The sequence below is a fragment of the Nylanderia fulva genome, unplaced genomic scaffold, assembly GCF_048542155.1.
Source record: "Nylanderia fulva isolate GAGA-0341 unplaced genomic scaffold, ASM4854215v1 Scaffold28, whole genome shotgun sequence".
NCBI classification, from domain to species: domain Eukaryota; kingdom Metazoa; phylum Arthropoda; class Insecta; order Hymenoptera; family Formicidae; genus Nylanderia; species Nylanderia fulva.
In genome coordinates, this window is record NW_028190347.1 from 333,204 (window position 1) to 356,646 (window position 23,443).

At 36.0% G+C, this 23,443-nt stretch overlaps 2 protein-coding genes across 3 annotated transcripts in view; both read left to right on the forward strand.

The window, feature by feature from the left end:
* Nucleotides 1-20,413, forward strand: part of LOC114939164 (uncharacterized) — a 138,888-nt gene extending 118,475 nt beyond the window's left edge. Inside the window, exons 5-7 of one of the 2 annotated variants that reach the window (XM_029313386.2) lie at nucleotides 14,584-17,768; nucleotides 17,941-18,411; nucleotides 18,526-20,413. In XM_029313386.2, coding sequence (XP_029169219.1) covers nucleotides 15,632-17,768; nucleotides 17,941-18,362 — 2,559 coding nt within the window. In that variant the 5' untranslated portion in view covers nucleotides 14,584-15,631 and the 3' untranslated portion in view covers nucleotides 18,363-18,411; nucleotides 18,526-20,413. The remainder of the gene's footprint in view (nucleotides 1-14,583; nucleotides 17,769-17,940; nucleotides 18,412-18,525) is intronic. The other variant, XM_029313385.2, reaches the window with a different exon arrangement.
* A 465-nt stretch (nucleotides 20,414-20,878) lies between these two features.
* Nucleotides 20,879-23,203, forward strand: LOC114939165 (uncharacterized). The gene is made up of 4 exons (XM_029313387.2): nucleotides 20,879-21,376; nucleotides 21,509-21,832; nucleotides 21,919-22,338; nucleotides 22,411-23,203. The coding sequence occupies exons 1-4, from the start codon at nucleotides 21,056-21,058 to the stop codon at nucleotides 22,627-22,629; spliced, it is 1,284 nt and encodes a 427-aa protein (XP_029169220.2). The 5' UTR covers nucleotides 20,879-21,055; the 3' UTR covers nucleotides 22,630-23,203.
* The last annotated feature ends 240 nt before the right edge of the window (nucleotides 23,204-23,443 follow it).

Here is a 23,443-nt window from a genome sequence, read left to right on the forward strand (position 1 = left end):
TTAACAGACGTTAATTAAACAGACGTTTTTTTCTACGCTATATATAAGAATATGAGATATTGATTTATCATGTCATTCGAAGAACGAGATATTCGCCAGGAATAACTGAGTGATACGCTATCAAAAGGGAGGGGATATCAAATAAAATATCCATTACGTAAGTTCAAAGACACCCACGCACTCGTTATCCTCCAACAGCGAAATTCAATTACGCGTCTCCTATCATAATGATCGCAATATCGGGTGTCTTCGAATTAGACTCTCATCTGGACGTCGCGATTCGATGCAGGGCTGAACGATATCATCGAGAGCGAATTTATAGGTCGTGGGAAAGGTATGCACAAACGCGCCGTGCCGGATGAGAGACAGGCCGAAACGAAAAGATACACGGGCGGCAAGAAAGAGAAAAGGTTGCAGAAGAAGAAGAAGAAAGGCGAGGAAGAAACGCGCTCTATAGCTGGTGGCAACACGCCAACGATCGATTGCGAGTGCAGAACGCGCCGTGCGCTTTATACACACGCTTGTACGTCGAGGAAGAAGATGGAGAGAGAGAGAGAGAAAGAGAAACTCGTAGCCGATGTGCTGCATCGTGTTCCCGTATATATACTCGAGGACGAGTGGTGTACGCGAGAGGGTTAATAAAACCTTGTCTATACTCTTCTCTCCCGACATGTGCATCCCGGAACTAAAGCAAGCACGTCAATAAGAGAGAGAGAGAGAGATAGAGTGGGAAGGTGGGAGCCAATAAGAGGGAGAAGGCGAATCGCGGTATCGACAACCGGGGAAGAGATCTCGGGTCGACTCGCAGGTCGTCTGCCTTTCGCGAGTCGATGACGCTCACCGCGAAAGATCGGTCCCCTGGATGTGCAGCGCGATTCTGTAGAACGCGAGGAATCGCGAGGCAATCGAAATCGATTCTTCGAAATTACAGGTACAAAGGCGTGAAAATTGGAAAAAATGGGGTTTAAATCCTTGCACAGAGAGAATTTTCTCCGAAAATTTGCCGGAAAAATCGTGGTAATCGTGTAGGATTATATATACATACATACATATATGTGTGTGGTTCCTCTGATTTAAATATTTGGCACGATAAAAATATTAATATCCACCACAATAAGATAATATAAAACATGTTCGATTAAATTTTACTGTGTATGTACATATAATATTTTGGATTGAGGTAAATATTTTAATCGGAGAAACTCTTATAAAATTCTTCCAGTACCATATTGTCCCAAACTGTCATCATGATTTTCAGACTAAATTTGAAAAGGAAATTCTCTCCGTGTATTGTATAATAAGAACGATTTATATGAGGGCAGGTATCACTCTCCTGATAAGATTTAAAAGAATGTTGAAGCTTACAAAAAAATAATGGAAGAAAATGCGAACAGATCCTAATCAGATTTGTAACTTTTTATAGTCATTTATTGCATTAATAACAAACAACGTTGTTATGCAACACGACAGTTTATCAAATGCCCTACATAGCTTTGTACGGATCATGATGGAAAATATTTCTTTAAAGTTCTAAGAGCTTACGCGTCGCGTAAGAATATCGGAAATATGCGATGCACGTAGCAGTAAAGAATTTATGTAGATGCACGCGACGCATTTTCTTTTTTTTTTTTTTTTTCCTTCCTTTCTGTCTTCTCTTTTCCCATGAGCATACGTTTGCCTATGTGTGCCTTAGCTTATATTATTTGTGTACAAGGTATCTCATAAAGGGTCTGTCACAAGTCACGTGATTCTTATATTGTTACCAATTTCCCGAAACGTTGTGTATCTGCAAAGAAAATATTTATTCAGGGGAGAATTTGGCAAACACTGATGTTATTCAGTTATTTGATATTCTTCTTTTTTCTCTTGATATGTATTTTTGATATACTGAATATTCTCTCTTTCTCTCCGTGCACGTAATATATAATTAATTTCACATTTGTTTGTTCGACGATACGCAGATTTACATACGATATGGCTTGCATAGGCTATATGCCTCTTCGTGTAATCTACAAGAACCACTTTCTAACGGGTCTATGTAACTATGTAAACAGCGCGTGATCTATGTGGATAATGTTCATAATGGCTATGCTTTCCCTTCGTCTCTCATGATTTCGTAAAGCAAAGAAGGATAATGTAGAATCTATGTTCGAGAGGGAAAAATTTCAAGATATTAAATTTACAAATTCTTTATCAGAAAATGTTCTTCATTTATTTCAAAGTGTTGCGTTGATGACGCCGATTATCTAAATGGTGTGGATTTTTCGTCGATAATTTTAATACGAAACACACCCTGCTAAAACGCCGACGTTAAGGCAACTTAGTACACTTAGTAATGAAAGAAAATATAAAATTAACAATTTCTTTCGGGCACACATTAGCATTAGTTTCATATTTCAAGTCATTCGCGAAACGAGCGCGGAGGATAAAATTCGCCGCCGATGTTTTGCCGTGATGTACATTTGCATAATTTAAGGAGCGTTGCTTAGGTACTTAAGCAGGTGTAACGCGAGTATCTTTTGTAACGCGATACTTCCACTAGTGAATTTGCGTTACCGTAATGTATATAGGACGCACCTCGTTCCCGCCATTAACGCTACACAATAACGGTGCCTCACAATGACAGACTCATCGCCGAGTCTCAAATCGACTTTTTCTATCAATCAGAAACCGTTATTAATCTGCCCCTTCACGTTCGATTCATTCTTGCAAATGCCGTGTCTTCGAAATTAAATTTTATTTTATTTGCGAAATTAGAATTCACTAATACGGACAGAATTTTCTCTTGGAATTTATTCTGAAAATCATGCTAATCGTGAGGCAATGTGGTATTTTTTTTATAAGAATTTTGTCAGTTTCTCTGATTAAAAATAAATATTAATACGTACATAGTAAAATTAATCGAACATATTTTATATTTTATCGTGGTAAATATCAATCGGAGAGAAACTCTTATAAAATTCTTATAAAAATAGCATATTGTCCCACGATCGGCATGATTTTCAGGGTAAATTCTAAGAGAAAATTCTCTGTGTAATTTTACAAATATTATGTACAAACATAAATACGCATAAAACCCTGAAAACGATGAATCGTTGACGCAATTGAGAAGCAACTCGCGGGCTCCGTATTTTCCCTGTCGAGGGAAAGTCCACTTCTCGAATCGATCGAAAGAGTCAAAAGGCAAAAGGGAGTGCGGCGAACCTAGGACACTCTGCGGAGAGAAGCCATGCGAGTGGAAACGCGATCGGCCGAGAGAAACCGTCGACCGAATTCATCGCGAAGCACTTTTATTGCGCTTTTTATTGCGCGTTCGATCGAACTTTCGCAGATAGCACTTTGGTTCCTTAAATCCTTCTCGTACGAGAGAACGTCGCTCGCGCAGGTATTTCTCGACGAGAGTCTCTCTCTCTCTCTTCTTCCGACCCTCTTCCTCGATTAGCATCTCGAGAGAGGTAAGAATTTCAACCGATCGTCCGTATCGGCGCGTTACGATCTCGTTAGCGGAAAGAGGAGACCTCGCTTAAAAAAGCGAACGTATTACGAGCATCAAAACGTCCGAGAGAGCAGCAGCGGCGCGGTGAGCTTCTCTTTCTCAATTTTTTTCATAAGAGTATAAATAAAGCCGGATAATCAGTCGTTGGTCGTTTCGGGTATTAAAGAGACCGTCTGTGTATACAGAAGCCTGTAATGCTCTCCCGGCCAACCCGAAAGCGGCTTTTTTTACCAGGAATGTCGTAATCGGCATTCCCGCCAACGGATCGACGGTATACAACGTAAGCCACAATTCGATGTAATCGTCGTTAATGTTACGCTTCGCGTTTGTATGGATATTTCAACTTTGTTATAATCCGGCTCTGGGGAGATCCCCCGATTTTTCGACCGTGCCTCATTAACGAAATATTATATATGCGTAAGGATACCATCAAGTTGCGTGCAGTAACGATGACGGGCCTTCATAAAACCGCGTCGGTAATTAAATTTTGCCGTATATACGTGTATTATCTGGTTATGCTTTTTAAAGTCAGTTCTCTTCTCACTTGAACCTCGATCTTACGGAAGATCTGGCGATTCGCGCAAAATTACGCCCACAATTTCATACAGAGAAATTAGAGATCGTACGACAGAAATACATATAATACAGGCACATCAAAATATTATTATGTAACTAAATTTTTATCATTTTTTTTTTTTTCCAAATTGCGGTTTTTTCACATTCTTTTGTTTTGAGAGATTGTTAAGATTGCAATATATTATTAATATGTAAATTCTACATTATAAAATAAATCGTGCCTTATGAATTTATTTAAAGAGTGAAAAGAGATCTTATTGTAGATGAAATATCGCATTATAGTTTTTCAATGAGATTTTTTAAACGACACGGGTTATTATCTCTCAATATATTTTCAATGAGAAATAGTGAATAAGACTTGCAGCAGTATCGATATCACTCGACAGTAATAGCTCTCGGAAATAGCGTATAATATTATCAGATGAATCGTGCATCATTAATTTGAAGTTGATTTAACGATCGGTCTCATTCAGACGGATTAATTTCTGTACGCTAATTGCTCATAGACTTCTCATTGTTTCCTTCGCGCGCGTATTTTGACAACGTTTCATTTTGCAACAAAATAAGTCGATGAGAGAAGAGGAAGTTCATTAATTAGTTTCTTTTTAATTTAGTGAAACAACTAAAATCAATCGAGTCAGAAACAGAGAAGAAATAAATAAACAAACGCACAAGTTGTAATGAAATTATTAGCAATAATTAATATCGCTAATATTTCTATAATGAGGCACGACAAATCTTAAATAAAAGTATAGCAAACAAAACAGGACTGAAACACATATAATATTTCAAAAAATATTAGTAAACAAGAAATTATGAACAAAATAAAATTTTGTTGCGAAATATATAAAATATGAATCATAATTATCAATATTTCTTTTTTACATTTCTACAAAGTAAAATTAATAACGGCATTATTATTGGTGGCCTTTAAATAACGAAGCGAACGGAGAAGAGAACAGATAATTTTATCGTAGATAATGATTATGTGTATTATTACTGTGCGATTTAAACTATCGATCAATCCAACTTATTGCGGGCTAAAATAATAACGGCTTGTTGCATAATCATTTTTTATTCGAACTGCTTTTTTAGAAGCATGAAAATTGCACAGTTTTAATAAGAGTTTCTATTTAAAAAGAACAAAACATGCACTTCATAGCTTGGTGTAAGAAGTAGTGTAATGGCATTCATACAAAATTCATATTTTAATGGCATTTAATAAAAAAGAAAGTTGTTGAAGGAAAATATTTAGAATTGTGCATTGCCTTATTTATTCGAAGGAGAGAAAATTTAAATAAAATACAGAATATTTCTGTATACCCACACATTTGAATAGAATATTTCGATCCTTTTAAAATGGACAAATTTTACACTGTACATGTAGATGCGACTAACGCAAAGTTTTAAAACTGTCACGTGCCAGCTATGCCATTGGCAAAACCTTTTCCACTGGTGCTATAATACAAGCCATGAGACTACCGTAAATATAGACTGCCCCGCATGACTAATTACTTTAATAAATATTTTCTGTGCGCACTAATTTGCATTGAGATGAGTTTAATTAGAGGATATTTTTCAGTCACGTGCAGTATAGTACCGTTTATTTGCGTGGAACACGTCCCTTGTATAAAGAATAGGGTTGATGTTAAATTAAAGTGAACAATGATACTTTTAATGTGAAGGCGTCAATAGATTTTTAATTAATAAAAAGTTAATTAAAATTTTTTTAAAATACATTTACGGCAAAATAAATTTCCGTACATTAAACGGTCAGGAAAATTGGTTTTTAACCACACAAATAGACATTATCTTGACAAAAATTTAATCTGATCATTAATTACTAGGCTAACATTGACTTTTTCGCTAAATAAAGAAAATTGCTGTTGAAAATAATACAGAAAAAATAATTCTGAAATGTACCAGTTTTAATTTTCGGAATAGATGTAAAATTGTCATTGAAAAGACTTTTAAAAGAAATGTATATTCTTGAAAAAGCAATCTTTTGAGATATTCTAGTTTTTCATTTACAAAATAGATTTAAAATTGACATAAAAATGCTGGAAGAATTTATTTATATTTTCGAAAAAACAATCCTGAAAACAATCTCCTAGTTTTAATTTTCCAAGTAGATTTAAAGTCGACATAAAAAAAAAAAAAATGATCAAAGAGGAATTTATTTCCATTCTTTAGCATAAGAGAAATAAATTTCTCATAGCACACTTGTTCATTATTTTAAATTTCGTCTTTAACGTTACTTTAATTTTGCGAAGATTAATTAACCGATTGTGATAAGACGCGCATCGTCGACTCTAACTTTTTAAGGGTAGGAAATAGTGAGACAGCGTGTTTAATAATTAAGGGAATTGGGAGAGGTTTCACCTGCGGGCCACTTCATCGTCGAGTCCCCGGGGTTCTCCTCACCTTCTCCTCGAGTAATGCTCCCTGTGAGACACTAGCATAAAGGCAGATAGTCCCGCCTTAGTGCTTTTAATAATTAATACGACCGCACGGGTTTGTGGGCTACTTATCAAATACGCTGGAACTCGACCCAGTTATATAGTTCACATTTTATCTTAGGTCAGCGTGAATTTACGATCTTGACACCGTTTAGATTAAACTGTTCCTGCGCTTGATCGGTAGACACAATCTCAGTAAATCAAAAATTCATCATATTTATAGTGCCAGGAATTTATATATAATGCGCGTTCTAGCATTATTTATTTATTGTGTTAAGTTTAATTATTTTATTTATTTATATTTGTTCTTATTTATTTTTTAAAAGGTACCAAGCTTCGAATTTATTCAATATTGTATAGGAAGCTTGTGCCACTTTGTTAAAGTCCAAGGGAAATTATTGCGAACCTTTCCTTCACATGTAAGATTTCATCGAATAGATAATCATTCCCTTCTCACGGAGGAAGAAATAAAGGAGTTAATGACGGCTAACTATATGTCATTCGGCTTGAATTCAACATTCAGTGATCGTATCAGGAAACATGCAGTTCTAGAATTAAGAGAGAACTTAATGCTCAAACACGATGAAAGGAAAATATATCGTCAGCTGTAACCAAGTTGAATCGAATTGTTGAAATGAAAAGAATATTAAAAAAAAAATATATATATATATATATATATATATATATATAAAGGATAATAAAAAAGAGAGAAAAAATATTTCAGCTTGAAAAATTGAGCTTTTTACGACTTGACAGGTATCCGTGTCTCTTCCTCTTTCGATATCGAGAAATTAGTGTCAGAGTAACAAAGTATCCGCGTCTGCGAGAAACAACTTTGTCCTTCGACGTAGAGGAGGAGACGAAGTAATCTTCCGTACTTAGCGGAAATTGGAAAAGTTGACACCTGTAGGTTTCGACTTCGCGATGCGTTAATGCCTCTCTCGGAGGACGCCCGCTCATAATGGGGGATAATTTCACGTGAAAGTGAACGCGCAACGAGGCAATTTCCAAGCGTTCCATCGCGGCCGAATTCCTAGCGTGACTTCGCGACGACGTAACGATGTGCCCCGCGTGACACATGCGATTACATATGTGTGTACACGCGTGTGCGATACGCAATCACGCAATCGCGGACTATCGAGCGAAAAGTGTGCGACAGTTGTCCGGACGAGATAATTAAATTGCGACATACATGTGTCAACCTTTTTCACGAGTAATCAAATATACAATTGATTATATGTGCAAAGTGTTTAATCTAGAGGTTTTAATCTATTTTGTCTTTACAGGAGATATCTATATGTCAATTGTTCGCGACTAAAGAAAATATTTGAGAAAATCAATGCGATATATATCTCGTACAGTTTTATACTCTGGTGAAATTAGGTTTTTATATATTTTTTGGTCAATCACTGCATAATTTCATAATTAATTATTCATACACAAAGAGAATTTTCTCTTTAAATTTACTCTGAAAATCATGGTAATCGTGGAACAATATATAGTATTAAATAAATTTTGTAAGAGTTTCTCTGGTTATTATTTACCACAATAAAAAACATTAATATCTTAAGAATTAAATATTCGATTAATTTTATATTATACATAGTAAAATTTATCATGTACATATTAATATTTTTATAACATACAGCAAGAACGAATCTGTAAGCTAACAAAACTTAAACTTTGATTTTGACAATTGTGCGTCAAAAATAATTTTTATATAAATAAACTTGTAGTATTATATGTAGAATACGCAAAAATATTGTCCTTATAATATCTCCTTGTTTGACTATGCTCCACAAGAGTAGACATAATGGATTCGATTCACAAACCGCTGGGAATTGAAAACAGATCGAACACGATCACATTTCACTTAACGCTGTCGATATCCTAGTAACGACGGGATTACATCGCGAACTTCCGATTTTTTTATCAGTTTTTACGTTATCCCTGTCATCGAGTCTTCAATAAAATATACTAGAGTAAAAATATTGTGACAAAAAATTAAGTACAAAATATATAATAAAATTATAATTTTTTATATACATTATACGGTATTTAAAAAACATTATTATCATATGTAAGGACTTTTTGTATGCAAATTTAATGATTATATTTGTTTTATTACGCTCGAGCACATACAAGAAATATTTGATAAATATATTTTTCGAGGATATCGGTAAATAAAACGAGGCAAATAATAAATAATAAACTGGGTGCAATCTTTATAAGTGGAAATTTGCAATTACCAAATTCGATTTTTTTTCGATTTGTCGAATACGCTTTAACGCAATCAAATCGCGCGAGTAATATCAATCATTGATATTCGCATTGATATTTTGCTTTTACGATGAATAATGGCCATAGCGAAGATATTTTGAAAATTGTTTAGCCAGAATTAATATGCGTCGAACGAATATTTCTCTCTCAAATGTTTCCATTCTATGTCCGCGAAAACGTGACATTATTATACGGATCGGAAAATATTTTTATAAACAGCTATGTGATACAATTTCTTTAAATAGTCTTTCAAAGTATTGGGAAAAAACATTTAAAATAACATGTGACATGTGTTAAATAATTTATTTTTTGAATGCTATAATTGAACCGTGAACGGAACAGGAAGGAGAAATGAAAGAAAAAAACCATTACAGCTACTGCAATTCAAAGCAATTGAAACGAGTTAAACTGAAATAATTAGCTCTTTGTTAAATTATTACTAAAATTAAATCGGATTTGAAAGAATGATAGAGTATTAGTATTATTATTTACGAGTAAATATATATATATATATGAGTGTGCATTTGACACAGAGTTGCAACTTTGACGTGTGTTCGAGAAAGTAGAATTTCAAGCAAATACAGTATCTGAGAAATTCACAAATTACAAGAATAGTTATGTGCGGCAATCACAGATGTAAACATTGTTTCTTGCGAGTCTTCATGCCCCATTTGGTTATGTTCCACCCTATCCACCTCTCCTTTGCCAATTTACTGACTGTAGCTAGTCACGAACAGCTAGGCAGCTTTACCTAGATATTATATCATAGCATATGAAAGCATATGACAGAAAGAGAAAGAGAACGAACGTGACCCCTTAACATACCTGTCTCGAGAATCGTATAATTAATTAAACTAAGTCAAGGAAACATGAAGTTATTTCGACTTGCTGCATATGTTCACTAACAATTTATATGTATATCTTATGCATAGACTGTTCTTCGTATACACTTATTTCGATCATTCTTAAGACTCGGGAAAGATAAAGTGCAATATTTTTGAAAATCAGATGTCAGATGGATAACATAACATTTTTCTTTCTTTAAATTCATTCAATTTACTCTTTAAAAGTTTTTTTTAATTTTACACGTTTTATAACATTCCTCTCTTTTTTTAAATATAATAGCAATTATTAATATAGAGAGTCATCAGTATTTTTCGATATTAATTGGAAACGTAAAAAGCAAAAGAATTCTGTAAAGCTCGATACGTAATATTACGTAAATATAACGAGCCAGAATCAATCATTTGTGTTCACGTACAATAATAATGGGATCAATGAGCTCAATAGCGCAATGGCAAAAATTACCTGCTCAGTCGCATAAACACATTTGACCCTTAACAAACACTATTATTAGCTGCATTGATTTTGGCTTAATCAATTCCCATCGAACAAATCGCCCGCGGGGTTTGTATATTGGCGCACTCTCCTGCGAAAGAGAGAGAGAGCGCGATCACGCGATTCGATGGATCGAGAGTAAATGAGAGGGACAGGAAAGGACACAGATGCGCAAATCAACCAACGAACCAACGAACGCCGCGTGTTTGCTAAATTAAACCCGCTGGCCGCCAAATCACAGCTGATGATAAGTCGCGGCGCGCTTGGGAATGGAAACGCGCAGGGTTGAAATTAGGGAATGTAGTTATCTGGCTAGGCGGAACGAGCAATTCATATCTGGAATCGAAAAACACATTTGGAGGACCACGGATTTTTTCATTAATAATCCAATGTTTGTGGCAAAATGATGTAAAAGAGAGAGAGAGAGAAAGAGAGAGTCTTGTCATGAACACTGAGTGAATTGTCTCTTAAAATTTGCCCTGAAAATCTTGGTAATATTTTGGGACAATGTGGTGTTGGAAGGTATTTTATGAGCTTCAAAATTAATGAATTTTTAACATGTGTTATAATTTTTGTCGTACTTTAAGTAGTACCCTATATTGTTTTTGGCTTAATTAAAGATATAATTAAGATATAATTAAGCTCTGATTAATATTTATCAGAAAAATATGAATATGTATATAGTAAAATTTATCAAACATATTTTATATCTTATTGTGGTAGATATTAATCAGAAATTTATAAAATTCTTCCAATTCCCTATTGTCATGATTTTCAAGGTAAATTATAGGAGAAAATTCTCTCTGTGTAGTGTATTAAAAAGAAACAATGGGCAAATCTTTTAAATTCGCTTTGGACTAGATTGATAATTCGCGATAAAATTCTGTTTGTAGTAAATAAAAAGAATTCTTGACATTTATCGGGAATTCTAGCTCATCTAAAACGGACTTTATTGATAAAGCATCTACGAAAAACAAGGTAGAGCTGCTTTCAATAAGCTTTACACACGAGTTCGATAACTTTAACCACGTCGTTGGTTAAAGCTTTCTACACTGATGGATGTTCGATCTAATGCTTAATTCACAGATAGTCTATTATCGTAACATGTGGATCTCTTGCAAACGTGTATCAGTTGCAATATCCCTTTATCCCAAACGATTTCAACGATTCTATGTCACGAAGCTTGTAATTACGGAAGCGACCAAATGGTAGATATCAATATGAGATTTATGTGCTGAATTCACGCGTACTATACATATATGTATATAATATATAATATCGAAATGTTGTATATAGAATTATCATTGTTCCTTCCAGCTATCAAATTTTCGATGACTTAATTATATCTTTAATTAAGCCAAAAACAATATAGGGTACTACTTAAAGTACGACAAAAATTATAACACATGTTAAAAATTCATTAATTTTGAAATTTAATTAAAAAATACATATTTTCATCGCGACAAAATTGAGAAGAGATGAATTGTATTTAGTTTCGATAATAAATATATACTTGAATCATTTATATTAATTTGACGTTTAAAAGCCAACGACAAATTTTCAAATATACGAAGTAAACAGGAAGCAGTGTGAACAGTGTTAATGAATTAATAATTTTGGAACATTACACGTGTTTGGTTTAACGATCTATCTTAAATGTCAAACGTTATATCCATTTTTGCTCGATAGAATCTTGATAGCGACAGTATTTGAAAATCAGGTTACACGTAAGGAGCAACATGCAACGAATATTTTAAGGTACGTCAGGTCCTAAAATATTCGTTGAAAAAGAGACAAATCGCTTCTCAGTCAAGTATATATATGTACTCCTGCACCTATCCGTTTTTATCAGTCGGGGAAAGAATACGCATTCTTCCTACGACGTTGAAAGCGTACATTTACATTTTGTCATACTTGATTCCGTGACATGATGTACTTTTTGCTATCTACAAAGTGTCACGAGATATTTCTGATCGTTTGTGAATTATAATATCGACTAGTCAGAGTTGTCGGATTAATGTTCTCATCACTAGATGATATCATCGCTACACACAGCTATTTACAGCAACGCTTGACCATAGAGCAATGATTTCTTTTATCACGAAACTTTGTCTATCGTTCACAGAGAATAGATAATGGCTAGGAAGTGACATTCGAAAGATATTACTAGTATAATTTACATACAAAAGTTATGTCGTTATCCTTTTTAACAAACGTTTGAATGCACTCAACTTTTACATATTTTTTTTTGTTTTATCTAATTAAATAAAAGGATTATAAAAGTCTAGCACGAGTCGAAAAAGAAGATACTTTCTAACTTTGGTTAAAATTTTTATTTAAAGAGATACAATGTTTATTGTTGAAAAATATGTATATTTTAATAATAAGAATAAAATGAAGAATTGTAATTGCAATTTTTCATTTTGATTTTATTATTAGATATATATCTATACACAGAGAATTTTTTTTTTAAGGATCACCCTAAAAATTATGGTAATCGTGGGACAATATTGTACGAATTTTATGAGTTTTTCTGATTAATGTTGACCCACAATAAAAAAATTAATTTTTATCACAGTAAGATATAAAATCTGTTTGATCAATCTTACTATGTACATATTAATATCTTTTATTGTGATAAATATGTTTAATCGGAAAATTTAAACTCGAAGATAAAATTCTCTCCATGTATATTTTTTTAACAAAAAGCACATTATATTCATCTATTTATTTAAATACATATTTTACACGCTGTTAAAAGTATATTATTTTTTTATATTTGCTAGATTCTCAATTCCTTACAGCTAAAACAATATAAAATTTATTGCAATGCAAAATCATCGTGATTGCATTATAGATTATTCGATCTTGATGAACGCAGCGATTCTATCGCTAAATCAATATATCGCGCAAACACGTTCAATTTTATTTAGATTTGCTCGGGCATATTTTACCTTATTAAGGATATTTCTTCGTCGCTCTGGATATATCGTACAATCACTATGTATATACGCTGGGTCGGATGAAAATCGAAAATCGAGTCTGACGCGGTTCGGAACGGAACTATGAGAGATGTCCCCGTTATTAAGTTTCGTTCGCGAAACGAGATATCTCGTATGATATAACCGGGAAGAAATCGATGGACACTCCCCTACTTCTTCCATCATGACTCATCCACGTGTTCCGTCTTACCTGACCAATCAATTTCCTGGCTGTGCACATATCGCGTATTAAAGGTCGGGCGAGGATCGCTTTGTAAGACTTCCTTTTCGTCGTCTAAGGTATCTCCGAAATATATATCCCGACACGTTGGATCGTTTTACGATCAATTACTGCCAGCGAATTTACCAGCCGGCGGCAGTCGTGCATTGGCCGATATTGGACTTAATTAACTTAATAACGATAAATAGTAGCATTTATGAATAACTCAATTATATACGAACCCCTCCGCACGCGCAAACTTGCTCGTTTACATATTTCTGCGGGCTAATAATATTAATAACGAATGAATTAATGATGCGTAACGGATATTGTGCATTTGCGGCCGATGTACATTTTATTTTTATCCGTTTACGATTAATTGATTAATTCCACGGTGGAAACGTAATCGAAATCAGGAACGCAAACAACAGTTGTGCAGTATAATTCGTTGGAAACGAAACACCTGAATCTGCCTGTGCCTGCCTTTCTCTCTTTTTTTCGCGTTTCTTTTTGGTTAAAAAATACGTCTAAATTATTTGTGAATAGTACATGTTTGATTTTTTTTTTCAAAAACAGTTTTGAACTTTTCAATTTTTCAATTTTTACACAAATAAAAAATGATCTAGTTTAGAAGATAAAAATTTGAAAACTATTTTTTCTTAAATAATTTCTCTCTCATTAGCCCTTCTTCTTTCTTCTGTTATATCTCTAGATTATGACTTATGATTATGATTAGATTATATCTCTAGATTACAATTATTTTTTTCTCTTCACTGAAAAAATGCATGTACTTTTACATGGGAATTACTTGAACTGAAAAAATTATTAGCTTATCACTGTAATTTTTTTCATTTATTTTAAAGTAAAAATACCATATTAATGTAAAAATATATATATAAAATATCGGTAAAATTACTATTTTTATTGGAACTTTCTTTTATAAGTATTCTATCATTTTATTTATAACATTATTTTATAGCATTTACATATTATTATTATTTCCTATGTGTAATTCCAATGTTCAGTGGAATATTTTTAATCTTGAAAATATATAAGAATATATTATTTCATATGAAATTACATATAAACTCTGTAATCTTTCATATATAAGTAACAATGTTGCATGATTATGCTGAGTGGGAAAAAAAAACCTAGTATAATCATGTAATTTTACACAAATATTTGTTTGCAGTGCTCGCTTCCTCGAACTAACGATATACATTTTTGTCTTAGGTGTTCGACGTAACATCGCTCGGAGATCCTCGGAGCAACGGATGACCGCAGCGAGTACCCTCGCGTCCTAATTAAAGAAATGGACACCGTAATTACGAGGCCACGTCGAGGACCAGGGATGATACGGGCCAATTCGGCGCGTTAAATGCTCCCCCGGGGATTCACATTCCGGCCGAGGCTCTCGCGGATCTGGGATGGCTTCTGGGAGCAGACGCGGCAGCGAGCAACACAGCAACAATATCGGATTAGACTCAGTTAACAAGCCTGTGTCGTCGACGTATTGGTTGCGCAAGTAGATAGATTTTAAATCGAGTCAACCCCCTACGCGAGAACAACGAAGTTAGGGACGGCAAAATAATCTGGCGGAGCTATTAGATCGTGTATATAATGAAAGCACGTGGAACGGGACGGTAGTGGACCGAGAGAGAGGATGCTGCGAAGAAGAGATTGAATCCTACCTTACACGTCGCCTAATCGTTCGGACACATCGCAGAGTCGCGTCAAGGGAGTTATCTCTCTGCCTAACCTGACATGTGAGGCCTCAAAGATGTAGATACGAATAGTTACGGAGAAGATACTCTTGACCCCATCCCATTCCCGTTCGAAACCCTCTTCGTGTACATCGCGAATATCGAGAATATATCCAGATAGAGAGAGGATATCAATCGTGAAAAAGCAAACTGCCAGGCTATAAGATATAAAATACAACACATCGACATCGACATCGGAGGGAAACGCACCGGATGTCGCGGTCAAAGGGAACGACACGGTGAGAGAAGATTGAGAGACGGCCGGTGACTTCAGGAATGTGATGTGACAGAATTCTTCGCGAGAAGAAATCAGTATTCTTGAAGACAAGAATTGTAGAAAGAGAGAAAGAGAGAGAAAAAGAAAAGGGCATTGATAGAGACACATTTTAACAAGTGTCCTTATCGATTCCAAGTTTTCTCCTCTTCGTCCTTGTCGCGAAACGGCGAGATTGCCTCTGGTGTTATGGAATGAACCGATGCCCAGACAGGGTATCTAATTATTCACAATCATCCGCGTTATGACCCCGATAATGCGACTGCTCCTTCTATTCGCCCTGATGGCCGTACAGTCCTGCTTGACTGTCTGCTCGGCGAGCGGCGACGGCGGACCCAACAGCCAAGTCTTCAATCTGGACCACACCGCTCTGGAGAAGAATCTGGCGGCGATCTTCAACAAGGTAGCGCACAGTTCCGCGACCACGAAACGCAGCGTGCCAGCGTACGACGCCCAGGTGTCGGCCAGTACGACCCTGTCGACGGTACCGTCGCCATTGACCACCAGCACGACCACCAGTACGACCTCCAGCCCGTCGGTACCCGCCGTCAAGTATCCGGCGGTGCCACGGGCCACAGCTTCGCCCATCTTCCGAGATCTTCCGTCGTACGCGCCGCCCTCCAGAGCACTCTTCACGCCACCCTTGCCGCCAGAGTACCTACATCCATTTGCCGACAAGCCCACGTTACGAGGAACCAATTCGGACGTGTACACCGGTAACAGGAGGCCCGTACCGCCGCCCAGTCTGACACCGGCACACGAGCGAATACCTATCCGACCGCCGGATCTACCTCAGAGTCCTTCCTCCCAAGTGCCGGAAAGACATCACGCCCACTCGAGGAAGCCGACGAATGTGCCTGACGGTAGAGGGGAGCAGAGACCGGAGTCCGGTGAAACCGATCGACGGAACAGCACCAATGATCCCTCGTTCGTGACCCTTCACTACCCTAGTATCTCGAGGATCTTGTCCGGCAGCAACGGCAGGAAGCAGGATATCCCCGATATATTGTTGAAGCCGTTAGCGACGAAGAGCCCGTTATCAAATATACCGCCTGCCCCGACGACCGACAAGACTACATCGGCACCGAGCACCTTCACACCCGGCAGCACCGCGGATCCTTCGAGAATTGCCGTCACTCAGCCGACCATCTTCAATCTACCGAATACCGGCCGGCAGGACGACGACGGCTATCATCACGGGTTAAGAAACGAACACGAGGACAGTATCGAGATAGTGGACACGGAGAGGCTGCCGTATCCGCAGGCGCAGCCCCCGGCGCCGACGTCGAAGCGACCGACTAACTCCGACGACGATGACGAGCATCTAGTGCCGCAAGTCGACACGCATCCGCTCGAATCCACGTGGCGGATCGCCTGGTCGCTGCACGTGTACGTCGCGGCGATTATGTTCACGCTCATGGCCCTGTACTCGATCTACAAGATCGTGCGCTTCAACGAAGCTACGAATCTGCTCACGCAGTCATATTTCTTGGCTGTTCACTTACTGCTGACTACCGTCTGCACTCTGAGGTGTTTCCACCTCTTCTATGACGCTTACAATCTCGGTCATTCGTTGCCTGAACCATTGTCCAGGGTGCTAATGTATCTGCCGGCGCCGCTCTTGTCCACGGCCTTCGCTACTCTGATGCTATACCTCGCTCGGTGCTCGGAGGCGCCCTCGCTCAACAACAGTATCCTGTCGCCTACCACGCTCGTACTCTCCTCCACAGTGCACATCGTGCTGTGCGTCTCCCTTCACGTGTCCACGCATGTGCTCGGCTATCAGGACGAGGCGAGAATTTTGCCGCTCATCTGCCAATGTATCTATATCGTTGTCTGTGTTACGCTGGGCTTGTGTTACATGTACGTGTATCGCGTGGTGCGCTCGCAAATCCACCTGGCCAGCAACAAGGCAGCCGGGGCGAATCACATGATGGGCGCCGATCCTACCACGGTGGCGCTTAGCACTGCCATCACCACCACCATCGCCACCGCTCTGCTGTTCATTCTCATGGGTCTCTTGCAACTCTACGGCATCTTCGGCGTCCAGGAACGTCCGCAACCGTATCCGTGGCTCTGGTGGGGTTGGCAATTCTCGGTCAGACTGCTCGAGCTATGCGTCTGCGGTCTTCTGGCTTGGGTCGCCAGTCTGTCTCAGTATCCACTGCGCGAGAAACAAATGCAGCAACACTCGGTGCACTCGGGTTTCGCACTGTTTCCCTGCGGCAGTTCCACGTCCACGGAGAATATGGATGATGTGCTCTATCCTGCTATATGTAGCACCAACCAAGCGATTCAGAATTATACCATGAGAACGGGAAAACAGGTTTACGATGACAGTTTTCCACTGAACACTCTGCCCGAGCATTTGAACATATCAGGTAATATGAAAAACTGTGTATCACACATTTGTTACTGAGAATCTCTTTACAGATATGAAATAGTTTATTTTTTATTTTTTAATCTAAAAGCCAATGTTCTCATTACGTCTGATATTTTACCAATTATTTAAGATAGTATTAATTAATATTAACATTTATGTGTTGCATATAGGTACCTTCGAGAGACATTCCATCCGCAAGTCAGGCACAATGGGACACTTCCCTCACGAAGGTCGAGGTTCCTTGAGTCGTCATGGTAATGGCATACAGACCCTAAGGAATTCCGAGACTCGCGGCAGGCATACGCCCGTGCAAGGCCTACATGAACAAGCTCCGACCAGCGGCTCGACGATGCTAGTCGCCGAGGACGGCTTCGTTAGGTTCCGGAGTCTTGGCGCAGAGGAAGACGAGCTGTCCGATACGCAGAGCATAGTCGGCACTCACGGTAGAGGAAGCTCCCTCGCTGGTAGCGTCAGGTACAACGCGAGGCACTCGACGGTACAACATCAGCATCCCCATCATCAGCACTCGCTGCAACATTCGCATCCGAGTCAGCATCAACAAACTCATCATCAGCTTTACAACAACACGTAAAGGCTGTGCCAACGCGATGACTAAAACGTGATTTTCGTTGATATAGTAGGTATAACAAATATACCATATTTTTATATCTGATGCATTTCTTCAATTATATTTATTTGATCTTCTATGTATCTCCTTTTGACGCTGATGTAATTTTGATTTTTTTTTGTTGCAGACGAACGAGGTCGTCGTCAATGAAATATATAGGATATATATATTGACATGAATCGCGGGAATCGTCGCCCTCGCAAACTTCGGTCTAAACTCGAAAACTAATTTTATCTCATACTCTATGTAAGATATGTCCTGTGTATAGACAACCTAATTGCCATTCTCGCTCTCCCGCTTCGCATCGACGTCCGAGCCAAGCCTCTGCCGTACGATACCTCTATACATATTTATTTTGATCTTCGATAAGCGAGTAAAAGTATACGGCGAACTCGTTTGGGGTTCCTCTACCTGTATGTGGGTAGTTCAGGGTATATCGAAACTTGATCTTATATTAGGCACTTGGTACTTATTAAGATTCATGTGATTGAAGAAAAAAACATAAAGAAATAATGTGTCTCACTGAAGTATCTAGGGAAACGCGCTTCTCTCTCGGTTTTACGTTCACTGTTAGTACCGAAGATGGGCTGTGGAACGATAATGGAAAAAATACAAGTGATTTTAAATCGATTTCTTAACATTGCTACAATGTTAATGATGTGTTTTAGCAAATGTAATAATGATTATTCACTATCGCGTGACTAGAAAAGACTTTGACGTTTGAACGTTGTACTGTCCTGACAATTTTTACAACAACCGTACAAGCTCATTCTTTTACATAGTCATATATACGTTGAAATTCTTTGAGTAATCACCTTTAATTAATTTGCGGTACTTATTATTATTTTTTTGTACGAAACTTCTCAAGTAAATTCGATATAAAATCAGCTTTGCGACCAACAGGAGGTATATTTTTTACAAAAGAAAAATTGCACGCGAGGTCCAAACACAACTGGAGAAAACAATTGCGATTCTCATTCAGGTATTCCGAGATTAGGATGTGATTGTGTCAAGCTGAAAGCGATGTTTGTACAGTCGATGATAATTTATCACTCAGTCCAATTGTACGATTTAGTTAGCGGCTAAGACACTAGGTTAAGAATTGCGGGTTATACGTTAAGTTTAGTCATTAAGAGAGAGAAAGAGAGAGTTAGACGAGTCGCGACTAATGTCAACAGATTTACATTTAATAAATCGAAAGGAAATAAGGAAGATATAAAAGAATACTATTACCGATGTAGAATAGATGACATAAGTGCGATTTAACGTCACACATACACACACAGGCCAGCATTTTACTTTATTTCTCAGATTCTAAGGTACAAAATAGTACTTTTTACCTTTCACTCCGTATATCGATAGGTTTAAGCGGTCGCAGTGTATATGTTTACATATGGACATTGTAAATAAGGTATACGGGCTCGTCGTGAACGAATCTACTGTTATAATGGAATCCGATTAGATTCCGTTTGACGCGTCGAAATCACAACTCTCGGTTGTAAATGCACACAAGACTTGTATTTTAATTTATCTCAGAAGTTGTATTTATTATGTGAAACATTCCACAACAAGTGATCAGTATGAATGCGCGATCGATTTGTGTGGGATTTTATTGCAATTATAAATTTATCTAGGCGCTAAAACGAAACGGAACAAATGTAAATAAAAGCTTTTTTGCGAAAAAAAAAGTTTACGTTTATCTTATATTTCGAACGTTAATTTCAGTCGTTTATGCGCATCAAACGTATCTATATTGTTTTAAAAATATTGTTTTTATACTTTTATAACAAATGAATTTTTAGTTAAAATTGTTTTTGCAGATTGTTGTTTGCGATATTATTAATTTATCTGCATAGCATCATTTAGACAAATTTTATGAGACTACTCTGTGTTTTAGAACACATACCAATCCACACATACTAAGCAAAAGGTTCCGAATTTAGGTTTCCTAAACAAATTTTATATTGTAATATATAAATATAATCTCGTGTCAACACGTATGTATAATATTATAATTTTGTTTTATTTTAAATTTTATTCCTTTCATTCTTTTCATCTCCATTTCATATTATATATGTATGTAAAACGCTGAACAACGAGAATGTGATTATAACATAATTTTTATTTTTTAATTTAAAAAGTCAATTAAAATGCAATTCTAATTGCTATTCTGTAAAAACTTACATTTTGATGATAAAAATTCAACAAATAATTTTAATTAATCAAATAAAAGTAGTAACAAATTATTAATAAAGATTAGAAGGGCTAATTAATAAAATAAAAGAACTAAAGTTTATTTCGATAAATTGTACACTAAATCAACGAAATATTTATTTGCAACAAACGATAAATATTACAAATGCACATCTTTCATTTACTGACTAATAGCATACATATTTTATCACTGATAAAACATATACTGCTTCAAAGATAAGTTATATAACTAGAGAGCTTCGAGGAGAGAGAGGCGACAACTGATCCATTTACTCCTGATTGGCTGATTGACTAGTTGTCGCTTCTCTCTCCTTGAGACTAGTTTAAACCATACTCACTTAATTGTTGCTAGTTCATCGTTTTAAAATATTCAATATTTTTATCAATATATAAATATATATTAGTAACTTTCTTATCAACAACCATTTGTAATACTGAAAATTATGAATCAAAACAACGAATGCATCAACTTGAATGAAATAAACGGCAAGTTTACAGAAGAAGTGTTAACAAACATCCTTTTTGAGGCATGTAACAGGAAAGAAGTGCAATTGACAGACTGGAATTTTAATGAGGGATCTGCTAAAGGCGACAATTATTTGTCAAACATTTATAGGGGCAAAGTAAATGGTATCATCAATGATAATCCAAGGAAACAAGTGCAAGTGAATATTATTGTGAAGTCAATGCCAAAAAATCCTGCCACAAGAAAGACTCTCAGATGCGTAGAGTTTTTCCGTAATGAAATTGCTTTTTATACAGAAGTAAGACTATATATAGATATTTTCTTTTCCCTTTTTTCTTGAATTTATATAAAAACATACATTATTTATTTGAAAGAATTTATCTGATCTACTTGTAAAAAAAAAGATTTTATTTATTCATTTATTCCACAGATTGTCCCTAAATTTATAAACTTTTTAGCAGAGAAGGGACAGAGCGATTTCTTATGTATACCACGTCACATAAGCTCTTTCACGGATGACGAAAACGATTTTCTGGTCTTGGAAGATGTTTCTTGCTTAGGATTTTCTACGGCATCGCGACAAAATTGCTTAGACTGGGCAGAATGTACAGCAATCTTGAAGACCCTGGCTAAATTTCATGCAATTTCATTCGCGTACAAAGATCAAAGGAAAGAAGAATTCATAGAAATTACAGATTCTTTAAAAGAAACCTTCTATGGCAGTAATCATTGGAACTGGTACAAAAATTGGCACGTAAGTAATGCAAAGTAGTGAAATTTTTTCAGGTCTTATCAAAGTTTCCTTTTTTTTTTTTTCAAGAATATACAATTTTTTTCCAGAAAAAATTACAAGACGTAATTAAACATGCAATAGCTACCGAATATCCCAATAGTGAAGCTGAGAAAAAGTACAATTCTTACGAATTCGGTGTTCTCTTCAATAAGTGCAAAGAATTATGCGACAGAAGATACGCGCCTACATCTATTGTAATCGAGGGTGATTGTTGGGCTCCAAATTTTTTAATCCGGAATGTTGGAGAAAATCAAAAGGAAGCATTAATACTCGACTTTCAAATTGCACGTTGTGCCAGTCCTATCTTGGATTTATCGTTCTTGATTTATTCTTGCACTGTAAAGTCATTTCGTGATCAGTACTTTGATGATACGTTAAAAATTTATTATTCAGAATTGAGCAATGCTATTAAATTACTTGGATCTGATCCAGACAAAATTTATCCATTGAATTTATTTATGCAGGAGGTAAAATATCCATTTTAGAACAATTGTTCTCTTAAAATAAATAAAGATAATTAATATTTATATTAATTTCAGGTAAAGGAGCAATTTATTTTTGGTGTGATTCTTGCGCTTGAAGCTATTCCAATCATGTTACTGGATGCATCTGAATCATTCAACATAAATACTGTTGTTCAGGGTAACGAGGCAGTAGATTTGAGTGAAGCAGTATCTTTATCAAATATTGCAACAGCAAATGGTAGACAAAGAGTAGCAGATGTGATAGTACATGCTTTTGAAAAAGGATATATATGATATAAATTTATATAAAATTACTTGTTAAAATATAACATAAGATATATAATAAAATAAATTTATAACTCTTTAGAATTACATGTAAAAATAAATATGAGTAGAAATTGACTTATAACAGAATACAGTAATCAAGTTTTGAGTCTCACAAAGGAATATCCAGCTTTACAATCAGTATATATATTTTACAATTGTTATAAAATCTGCCATCCAGATCCGCAAGATGTTAAATTTATCTCTTTTATAAGGAAACTAAATATTAAAATTAAATTCTTCCTCTGCGATATAATAACAATATCACCAACAACTACGTCATGATTTTGTACATTTCACGTTGCATAAAGAAGAGATTTCTGGGCTGAATCTGCAATTAAAGACTGCTATTTGCAGTTATGGAACTACATACCTTTGACTTCTATTTAATTATGAACAGGATTGTAAAATATGCGATGCCTGCAGCTGATTCTTCCATTGCTTGTTCAATTCCTTCATCCATAAAAAAAATGTTGATAATAAAATCATCTCGTTATATCATTTATACTTTATATTTAGTGATATTATTATGAGTAACAGAAAATTGTCTTTGTATTTTATTCCACTTAATAAATGTCTCCTTGCCACTGCATGTAATAACGTAACAAGCATATCAGATAAAAAATATGATACATATAGAGCCAGGATAATTGACAATAATGGTTTATGCTTGAATTTGCTTAAAAACATTGATTATTATACACATTTGTTAATGAACAAATAAAAACAATAAATAAAAAATAAAATATATTACAAAAAATTATTCACAAATATTTAAAATGTA

Bases quoted from the DNA above. Each gene is read 5' to 3' on its own strand.
- LOC114939165 (XM_029313387.2), top strand. From the start codon at position 21,056: ATGAATCAAAACAACGAATGCATCAACTTGAATGAAATAAACGGCAAG. The intron at 21,833-21,918 runs GTAAGTAATGCA...ATTTTTTTCCAG, and splicing joins ACTGGTACAAAAATTGGCAC to AAAAAATTACAAGACGTAAT. The intron at 22,339-22,410 runs GTAAAATATCCA...TATTAATTTCAG, and splicing joins TGAATTTATTTATGCAGGAG to GTAAAGGAGCAATTTATTTT.